General features: G+C 37.9%; 1 protein-coding gene across 1 annotated transcript; it reads left to right on the top strand.

Annotated features, from left to right (window-relative positions):
- The first annotated feature begins 3,691 nt into the window (after nucleotides 1–3,691).
- LOC145086099 (putative F-box protein At1g32420) lies at nucleotides 3,692–5,203 on the top strand. The gene has a single exon (XM_079023828.1). It carries the CDS (start codon nucleotides 3,817–3,819, stop codon nucleotides 4,993–4,995), a length of 1,179 nt encoding a protein of 392 aa, XP_078879954.1. The 5' UTR covers nucleotides 3,692–3,816; the 3' UTR covers nucleotides 4,996–5,203.
- Nucleotides 5,204–11,382: the final 6,179 nt, after the last annotated feature.

Here is an 11,382-nt window from a genome sequence, read left to right as displayed (position 1 = left end):
TAGCTTTCTTTCTCGAGGGCAGTGTGGTAATGGTCCACGTCTTGTTCTCTTCCAAGGCTTTTATTTATTTCATCATAGCTTCCTGCCATTTTGATATTTACTAGACTCTGCAAAAATTTTAGGCTCATTAAGCGAAGTGATGGCTTCCAAGAAAGCTTGATGATTATTAGAAAAAAAATTTATATGAAATAGATTGAGAGAGAGGATATACTGTACGAGAGCTTAATTCGGGAGCGGGTAAGGAACCTTGAAGAGATGGTGGCAAGTCAGTGACATATTCTTTAGAATGTTTGGGCTGAAATCTATTCCAGGTACAATGCCGAAGAGATTAGCCTTGATTAGCAGACCTATCATTAGTCACATTGTGGTCTTGGAGTATTATTATCAGGTCCCTCACCATTTATCGTGGTTTTTGAATCATTGTTGCCTGATCGTTGTGCCTCATCATCAACTTATGTGATGTGATCCCAATTTTCATTCGTCTCTTTATTTGAGTTGCTTTCAATAATATCTCTCTGTTGGTATTCGTCATCAAAATTTGGTATTTCTTCAAAAGCATCAATCAAATACTCATTATTGATTGTTTTGTGAGCTTCATAATCTTCTCCAAATGGGAATTTTGTTTCCACAAAAGTCACATCTTAGGTGGTATAAACCTTTTGGTTTTTAAGATCATATAACATGTAACCCTTTTGCTCTATTGGATAACCAATAAAAACACATGGTTGTCCTTGTTCATCAAACTTGTCACCCGCTTTCATGCTATCGTGAGCATATACAAGACATCCAAAAAAAATTAAAATGTTCATAAGATGGTATCTTTTTAAGTAGAATCTCATGTTGAGTCTTGTTTTCAAAAACTAGAGTTGGCAGTTTATTTATAATGTATGTTGTTATCATCAGACATTCTCCCCAAAATTCAATGGGTAGTGATGCTTGGAACCGCAAAGCTCTAGCCATTTCTAACAAATATGTGTGTTTTCTTTCCACCATACTATTTTTTGTGGTGTATAAGCACATGAAGTTTCAAGTAGAATTCCCTTTTTTTTTTATAAAACTCAATCATGTGTCGAGATTGAAACTCAAACCCATTATTTGTTCTTATACGCTTGACTTGTTTTTCAAATTGAGTTTCAACCATTTTATAAAATGTTATCAAATGTTGTGAAGCTTCTTATTTGTATTTCATAATATATACCCATACTCCACGACTATAATCATCAATGATAGAAAGGAAATAATGAGAATCATCAAGTGAAGCATGCTTGTAACTCAAAACTATTGCTTGTTGTTGAAAAACTAGTAGGAAAATGTAATCTACTTTTCTTTTTCCCTAATACATAAATCAGATAATTTTTTTTTGTGTACCTAAGTTTCCTAATTATTGTATTTTCTTGAGAACTCCCTCTGACGCATGACCTAACCTTTTGTGCCAAATTTCGTGTTTTGTCCATACCATCATCGCCATCCCTTGTCTTTTGAATGGTTGAAGATAGTACAACCCATCTCTTTCCTTACCCATCCCAATAAGATTCCTTGTATGTAAGTCGTGTATGAAACAAGTTTTAGGAAAAAAAAGTTAGTGAAGATTGTAAGTCATTTTCCAGTTTACTAACATATAATAAATTGCACTTGAATCCGGGCATATTTAACACACCATTCAAACCAAAACCATTTGGTATATATATGTTACCAACTCCTTTGATGTTGACCGTATCCCCATTGGGTATTGTAACAGATGTGCTGTTTAGATATTCTTTCATTGTTTCGAAAAATGCCTTTTCGTGAGTAACATGTTCATTAGCACCGGAATTTATAATCCATTCATCATGAGTTTTAGTTTTATCTGTCATGTTTATAGTGGGAGTTGTATTGTTTTTTTAGTGTCACGGATCATCTTTATCAGCTTCTCATATTCACCTTTTGTAAGACTAAGGCCTTGAATTTGTGGATCTTCAGCAATAGTGGTTGTTGCACGTGGCTGCACTTTTGGTTTTCCAGCGGAAGTCTTTGTGATTGGTGTTCTTGGTGTCCACCATTTTGGATATCCAATCAGCTATAAGCATCATTTCATGTTGTGTCCCGGTTTTTGACAGTAAGTACACCAACCATCATCATTCCTTTTCTTATTGGCTGTTTGATTTGTCTTTCCTTTATTCTAATTCTTGGAGTAGTTCTTTGATGTTTGAAACGCAGCAGAGTCATATGTAATTACATATGAGTTTCCAATTTGCTTTTTTTGTTTACCTTGACTGATGAAGCGGAATACAACTCCTAAGGTGGGTAGAGGATCGTGCTTAGTATTTGAGTTCTTAGCACACTATATTCCTCGCTCAACCCCATCAAGAAATAGTACAACCTTTCCTTTTCACACATTACATCAATCTCTTTTGTGATATTGAAAGAACATCCTTGACACGAACAAGTTGGTGTTGGATTGATATATCGTATCGCATCCCATATTCCTCTGAGTTTTATGTAATAAGCGGACACCTTCATGTTTCCTTGTTGAATCACAGTGGTGGATCTTCTAAGTTCATATGCTCTTGGAGCATTCTCCTTCCCAAATCTTTTTTTCAAATCTTCCCATGTCTCTTGAGTAGTAACAACGAATTTCACACTGTTCTTGATTTCTTTTTTCCATGGAACTAACAACCTACCCTCGAACCATAACATTACACCTCTTCCAATTCATGAAATTTTTGGATCCATCTCATGGTTTGAGAAATGAACCATCGACGAACACGAACTTGTTTTTAGCGTGAAGAGCATTTGTCATCTCATTCACCTAATAGTTGTAGTTCTCGTCGCTTGATAGGTTATCACCAACGATGTTTAAGCCTGGATGACCGGTTGATGAAAGAAAGTATGGGGATAATATGTCGATGGGTTTGTCAGTCAATGATGACGACAAATGGGTTTCTCCTCCCATCATATTATGCGAATCTCCAGATTGTCAAAGATCTCTACTCTGATACCATAATAAAATTGATACTGGATATTTCTTGTTATTATTCAATAAACGAGAGATTACAAAGACCTATATATATTTATATAATTGGAAAACTAGATAAACTAGAAAACTTGAATAAAGATAACTTACGAAAAAAAGATAAGCAAAAGATAACAATAGGCTACAAAACGTAATTCTAAATAAACTCCAACACGATAGTCAATGAAATGACGACTATTTTCAGAAGATGAATATAGCATAGATGTACCACAATAGTCAGGTGGTAAAGATGATTGTTGAGTGTTTTTATGTTAGTTCCTAAAAATGTTGCTTGCTGGAAACTACTATTTAAGGATAGAGAGTTCAATCTAAACCTGAGTCATGTCATTTCGCAAGCAAATTGAACATTGTAGTATTATTTAAAATATATTTAAGTTTTATATAATTGTTACTTTTTCCCATGGATATAAGGGTTCAAGCATTGTTATACTTTGCAAATTTACTATTTATTTTTCAAAAACCATTAACACAAAACAACGACCAACTATTAATTTATTTTTTTAAAAACAAAAAAATTTCTCCAAAATACTCATCCACGATCCCGGACCGTCACTCCAAAATACATTGTTAAGTAGTCATTTTTTCAAAAACATATAAAATTAATTATTTTTGTAAAAAAAAAAAAAACATTTATATGGTTAGATTTGGATTAGTCAATTCCGAATATTATCCGATATTAGAAACGGTTTTATGATCTGATCTCAAATTTCATATGGATGATTACAAAATCCCCCCAAATCTCCCATTTCGCTCTCCCATAACAAAACCCTAGAATTCCATACGCGGCAGTATCCAAAATCAAAATGTCAGACGAAATTCCTTTACATGTCCAAGAACAGATCATCAAAAGGCTTCCTGTCGTATCATTGCTTCAGTTCAGATCCGTCTCGAAAGCATGGAAATCTTTGATCGACAGCTCTAGTTTTATCGCTGCTCACAGCGTTACTCAGTCGCAGCATCTGCTTCTAAGGTACGAAGATCAGGAATTTGACACTGTTGGAAACCATGTTTCTTTCGTAGATGATGACACATTCCCAGAACAGAGGTTTGTTCATACTCTTCCTCACTCCGTTAAACAACTTAAACAGTCAAATATAGTCGGTAGCTCTCTCGGGTTGTTGTGCTTTCACGGTTATAATGAACTGGGAGAGAATTTTTGTCCCAACATGGAAACTGAGACGATTGTTCTTTGGAATCCTTCGATTAGAAAGTCAATTACTGTTCCTATGCCTAACAAGTTTAATCAGGACCCTGAAACTGATCTTGGTTTTGGGGTTTCCCCTGTGACTAGTGACCCTACAATCGTTGAGATCACACAATTTCACAAAACAAGCTACCATTGTGAAGCTAAAGTTTACACTGTGAGCTCAGGCAAATGGAGAAATCTATCTAGCAATGTTCCAAGTAAACCATTTCGTGTCTTCTGGCCTCAGGTGGTTGTTGATAGGTTTATATATTGGTGTGCTTTTGACCCATTGACTATGGATAACGGGTTACCAAATCATAATGTGATAATGTCATTTGATATAACTAATGAGAGTTTTGGAGTTGTAGAACTCCCAGATAGTTTAAGGCGCCTCTCTCCTACTCAGTTGTGTATTTCTAAGGTAAGGGATTCTCTTGTCATGCTTGAATATGATAGCTTTGTGAAACGTGCTTGTGGTGTTTGGATGATGGAGAATGGTGTTGAAAAATCATTTACAAAGAGATTTAATGTTGAGGCTCCACCATATTGGTCAAAGTCAATAACAACACTTGGATTTAGGAAGAGTGGTCAACCTATAATGGAAGTGGAAATTGCTCATGATTTTTATGAACAGAGTCAACTTGTGGTGTATGAGCCCAATTTTGAACGCTTCAATTATCATGAAATCTATGGAAAACCTGAAACATTCTCTGTCCATTCGTACATAGAAACACTAGTTTTGATGGGTAGTATCGAGGTTGAAGATGATGGCCACATTGCAACGTGTAGCATATAACAAATGACTTTTGGAGTGGATAATTGAGGAAGATATCTTTAGATTAGATGAAGTTGAGAAAAAGTTAAGTGCGTTATATTTTAGAAGTTAACACATTTTTGTGAACGTTATGCAGAAATATTTTGTTGGTAGTCGATTAATATGTTTAGTAACCTTAACAGTTTGGCTTAATGGGTAAAGGTTTGTGACTTGAAGTTTCTTGTTTCTACTATTAATTGTGATGCTTGCATGTTAATAATGGTGGAGTAATTTTGCTTGTAGTTGTCAATGTGATCATATAAAAGCAAAATCAGCCATGAAATAGGTTTGTTTATGTCAATTACATTAAATCTCTATGTTCCAATTTGTTAATGATTTTTAAAGGTTTTAAATCTTCCTATACTTTTGGAGTTTCATAGTTGTCTAGAATTGTGGATAGACCCTCCTATTCTTGCATTCTTTAAGTACACTTTCATCTTGCCAATCAACTCTTGATGTTCAAGCAAAAATATCAGCCTCATCTTCTTCCCATGAATTTTTCTTTACCTTCTTCATTGAATTTGATTCTGTTCATGATTTCCTTCATTGATTTCATATATTCGATACACGAATCTGATTCGTTATTCCATTGGAATCAAGATTCAGTTGTTTGTTCTCATGGTTTTCGAGAATGGGTATGAATTGATTAATGTAGTGGAATCAAACTTTCCGACTCTCTTTTCTTGAGAATTTCAACATCCTTTATATACTTAAAAATATATGGAAACGTTTTGAAAAAAATAAATAAATAACAATTATAAATACAAGATAATGCATATACAATTTGATAAATTTGATTTATTTTCAGTTTCAGAACATTTGATTTGTATTAAAACCATCATTTAAAATGTCTTTAGAAAATCAGATTTGAAAACTAGAATAGATATGCCTAATTAAATCCTCTCTAATGGAAAAGCAAAAGATTATATGGAAGAAAGGCAATATTTTAATTTTCAAGCCCATCCAGATCGGGTATTTCAATGAAGAGCCAATGATAACTTCTCTATGGAAACTTAACAAACATGTGAACTGATTGAACATGTAACACCCGGTACTTTATGTAAACTTCTTTCCTTATTTAAAAATGTAATTTTTGGAAATTTTGGTCATTACGCATGGTGTAATGGAGTCTCCTACGCAGCCCATATGTAACATTCCAAAAATCATGATAAAATTTTTGTTTTTAAAACCATATCAAAATCCATAAATCATACAAAACATAGTTTCCAAAAGCCATAATACAAATCAAGGTATCCAAAATCACAAGTCAAATAAATATCCAGGATGATATGATCACACCTTCGTCTTGCCCTTATCCTCAGAGGTAGTTGAAACCATAAAAACAAATTTTAAGTCAACGCTTAGTGACTTCCCTTAAAGTACTTCACACAACAAACATATACACACATTGCATGTTGGGTCCACAATCTCCCGATTGGATTACCCTAACCCACAGTCTCCTGACTTGATTACCCCTTTGGCCCACAGTCTCCCTACAACACAAAACAGTACCGCCTCAACCCACCCACACTATGTCGACATATGCAACAGATAAACATATAACCAGCAAGTACATGTAATCATATAGATCTACCAATCTAACATATAATCAAAATAACATCATCCGATATATAATGATACATAACCTAGTGGGTCGACATTGGTGTCTTCAACACACGAGAATAGTAAGGAAAACTCAATTCAGAATCCAAAAGATAGTTGCATTGATCACTGCTCCAAGTACCGACTCTACAAGTCACATATACATCAAACAGGTACTTCACACAACAAACATATGCACACATTGCATGTTGGGTCCACAATCTCCCGACTGAATTACCCTGGCCCAGAGTCTCCTGACTGGATTACCCTTTTGACCCACAATCTCCCTACAACACAAAACAGTACGGCCTCAACCCGCTCACACTATGTCGACATATGCAACAAATAAACATGTAACCAACAAGTACAGGTAATCATATAGATCTACCAATCTAACATATAATCAAAATAACATCATCCTATATACAATGATACATAACCTAGTGGGTCGACATTGGTGTCTTCAACCCACGAGTATAATAAGGAAAACTCAATTCATAATCCAAAAGATAGTTTCATTGATCACTGCTCGAAATACCGGCTCTACAGGTCACATATACATCAAATAGGTACCAAGCCTCAACCTACTAGTCAAATTACTACATTTGACCTAAAGTCAAACTTGGTCGACGATTGTGATAACCCGAAATTTCCTAACCGATACATTCTTCATTTTAATCAAAGTTAGCCTCGTTTTGCTATTTTGTAATAAGTTTTGGGTCCATATAAAGTGCTATAGGCTTAATACAATGGAGATAAAATTCTTAGGGAAGGTTAGAATGTGTAAAACATCACAAAACCGGGCCAAACACACCAACCAAGGTGTGTGCGGCCGCACACCCGAGTGTGCGGCCAGCCAGCCGCACATAGCCGACCACACACCCCCTAGCCTGGCACTCCAGCCTATATAAAGGACCTAAGTCAACCTTACGCCCTTTTTCACACCCCTTCAAGTTGGAACATTCTCTCTCAAGAGTTCTTCAAGTTTTCCTCTCCAATCATCAAAACAAGTAAGTAAACACCCTTAGATCTTTACTAAAACACGTTGGCAAGCCTTTGCCTCGAGTTTGATCCATGAAATCATCTTTTTAGACGATCTTCATGTGTGTATGGCCGCACATACATCATGTATGACCGTACACACATCTTTTTGGCCCTAAAATGGGCTTATACACTCACCCAAGTTTGTAGGAGTGTATACGGCTGCACACGGGCCTGGCCGCACACACCTGGCCGCACACGCCATGTGCAACCGCACACACACTTTTTAGGGTCCAAAATGGCCCCAAACTCCCAATCCGGCTAAGCAATGGTCAAAACATCTTCATTAGAACGTCCCAAAGGCTTGGAACCACGATTTTGACACACTCCATAGTGAGTGTGCGGCCACACACACACTTGGCCACACATACACAAAAGCCATGCTTTTGTAGCCTTACACTCCAATATAGGGCTATACACTCCTTATGTGCAACCATATGAGTTGATAACACTTAATTCTAAGTGTTTTATGTCCTTAAGACATGTCCTTATCACCATTAGTGATTATAACTACTAATGTACTCACATATATGTAATTATATGTTAAATAGGATTCATTTGCGCCCAAGACTCCATTTGACACCCAACAATCCTATAGCAATCTTTCATTCGAGTTACTCACTACAGGTGAGTTCGTACCCCTAAATCAACCTTTTAATTGTTTTTAAATGCTTTTATGAGAGGGGGGGGGGGATACAAGTTGAATCAAACAAGTTATAGTATCAATCACACATGATTTATAACTTGCAACCAAAAAAGGATTTTCTATATTTTTAACTGCTTTGCCAACAAAACTACTTTAAATGTTTGTCAAACTCATTTTCATGTTAAATTGTTATGATACTGTACATGACGTCCTCCACCCCAGAACGTTTCCTTCGTTCTTGGTTTTCGGGTGTGATAGATTGGTATCAGAGCATTGTTTATAGTGAATCAAGTATATCAACCCATAAAAGATATACGAACTATAAACACATCGGGATTAAAACACTCTGACCAAGAATATATACTTTTAAGTAATAAAATATTTAACTAAGTATATATATCATCCATTCATACAAAGGGTCAGTATCATACTAGAATAGAACAAAAGTATTAAGATTGTTGAACAACACAATTAGGCTTAGAGATACATACTCAAATCTGGGTGGATATAGCCTGATCAACTACATTTTCCTAGGAGTGACTAGCATGTGCCTAAGAATGATTGTGGTGTTGCAACAAGTCTAAACACTTACCAACACTACTACAAGAACATTAGAACAAGAATACTATAGGAGTATACATATATGAGAACTAAAAAGGTCGTTACTAGTAGAGCAATAGTTTCTAAGTGGATACTCTACGGTTACATGTGACTAAGGCGCTATAGACTTAGAATTTGTGACCTTTGCTTTACTTCCTGTTCCTTGTTTGGTTGTGGATTTAGAGTTAGGGTCACTTATTCTAAGGTCTATTCTGTTTCGGTCGCATGTAATTAGTATGCACTATGCAAGTATTGGTCTAACTCATAACGATCATCTTATTAGTATCTTAGATTGGAGCGCCTATTAACTATTCTTTCCCCATTCTTGCGTAGACAGCATGGCTGGTTTCCACCTTCCTGGCTGTCCGTACTATCCGAACCAAGGCATTGGAGGATGGCTCGATGAGGAGCCAGAAGATGATCACCCAATCCCTTTGGATGATCACCGTGCAGAGGGATTTTCGGATAGTTCCGGCTTCAAACCAAAAGTCAACAATCTACCCCCAGTAGCTCCAAACCCCAACCCTTGTCCAACATTTCAAGGTCCCACTCCCATGTGGGCAACACCCTTGAATCGATGGAGCGATGAACAGGTTCAGCCTTTACCTTTCATCGGAGACCGAAGTTTTTACAACATAAGCAAGGGAGGTTCAGCTGACCGAGTCTTGCCCATCATGGTTTGTAGGATTGCTAGGAACGTCGAACAAGGTCACGCAGCCATCGACAAAGTTGTGGAAATTGACGCTAACTCTAACCTTAACACTGTCCGTATCCGCCAACTTGAAGAAGCTATGGATAGGACTAGGAGGACCAATGAGGCTCTGCAGCAATAGCTATGTAACACCGTGAATTTTCAAAATAATTTTTCGCAATATAAAAACATTTCTCATTTAATTTCATAAAAACATTAAGTTTCAAATTCCAATCTGTATCATACAAATCCCAAGATCACATAAATATATCAAAAGTCCCCTGCGTGTGTACAGATCAAGCCGGCGTCTTCCCACGGTCATCGCTAGTACCTGAAACAACAACACTAACACTGTAAGCATGAAGCTTAGTGAGTTCCCCAAAATACCACACATAAAACACATATTGGCCACTCGAGGCTATAACTCTATGGGTCCGTGCACCCAACTCTGTGAACCCTCAGGTTCTAACTCTAGGAACCTTCCGGTTCCAACTCTGTAATCATGCACAACATAAATCACATAGAAATAATGCAGTACAACACATAGCATACACATAACATACATACACTAACACATAGCTCTGATTACCTACTCAAGGTAAAGTATAGTGAGAAGACTCACCTCGCGTATCTCGGTATCTCACGAATCCTGGAAATCCCTCGTGCTCGATCCTCCGAGCTCTAATCCTCCTTTAGATTGAAGGGCTAAGCTTCAAATCCACAGAATAGCAATCTCCTTTGTCTCCTCTTGGCTAGAACCTCCCTCTTCTTTGCTAAACAACACACAAATGTCAAGAAATGCTTCCTCTCTCTCCCAAATCGCTAAGGCACTCTAGGGTTTCTCTCTATGGACTGTTGGGTGCAAATGACGGCCATAAGGCCCTTTAAATAGGTCCCAAACCCGAGAAATTAGGGTTTCATTAAACAGCGTGGACTCGCCGAGTCCATATCCTGGACTCGCCGAGTCCAGACGAATCCCGCGTCCAGAATCGCGACCCTACTCGGCGAGTCTGAGCTCCAACTCGCCGAGTCCCCTCTCAAAACATCACAAATCAAAACAATAAAGATACCTGGAAATCCGGGCTGTTACAACTCTCCCCAAATAGAACTAGACTTCGCCCTCGAAGTCTCGCTCTGAAAATAGCTCCGGATGCTGCTCCCGCATCTCGCGCTCCGGCTCCCAGGTCATCTCTGATCCCTTCCGGTGTTGCCACTGAACCAACACCAGAGGTACCTCCTTGTTCCTCAGAACCTTGATCTTCCGATCTCGGATGGCTACTGGTCTCTCGGCATAATTCAGGCTCGCATCCACCTGAATATCCTCTAATGGAACCATTGCCGACTCATCGGCTATACATTTCCTCAATTGCGACACATGAAAAGTGTCGTGGATTTGCCCCAACTCTGTTGGCAATTCCAAACGATAGGCTACCCGGCCTACCCTCGCAATCACACGAAATGGCCCAATATACCGGGGCCCCAACTTGCCCCTCTTCCTGAATCGAATCACTCCTTTCCAAGGAGAGACCTTCAGGAGAACGAAGTCGCCGACCTGAAACTCAAGTTCGGACCGGCGTCTGTCTGCATAACTCTTCTGTCAGCTCTGGGCGGTCAATAACCTCTGTCTGACCTGTTGAATCTTCTCTGTCGTCTGAAGCACGATCTCTGTACTGCCCATCACTCTCTGCCCAACCTCTCCCCAGCAAATGGGGGTCCGACACCTCCTACCATACAACAGCTCAAAGGGTGGCATACCAATGCTCGAATGATGGTTGTTGTTGTAGGAAAA

The sequence above is a fragment of the Lactuca serriola genome, chromosome 2, assembly GCF_051521515.1.
Source record: "Lactuca serriola cultivar US96UC23 chromosome 2, Lser_US96UC23_V15, whole genome shotgun sequence".
In the NCBI taxonomy this organism is placed as follows: Eukaryota; Viridiplantae; Streptophyta; class Magnoliopsida; order Asterales; family Asteraceae; genus Lactuca; species Lactuca serriola.
The sequence above is the reverse complement of the archived record's forward strand: the minus strand, read 5'-3'. Positions and strand labels throughout refer to the sequence as shown.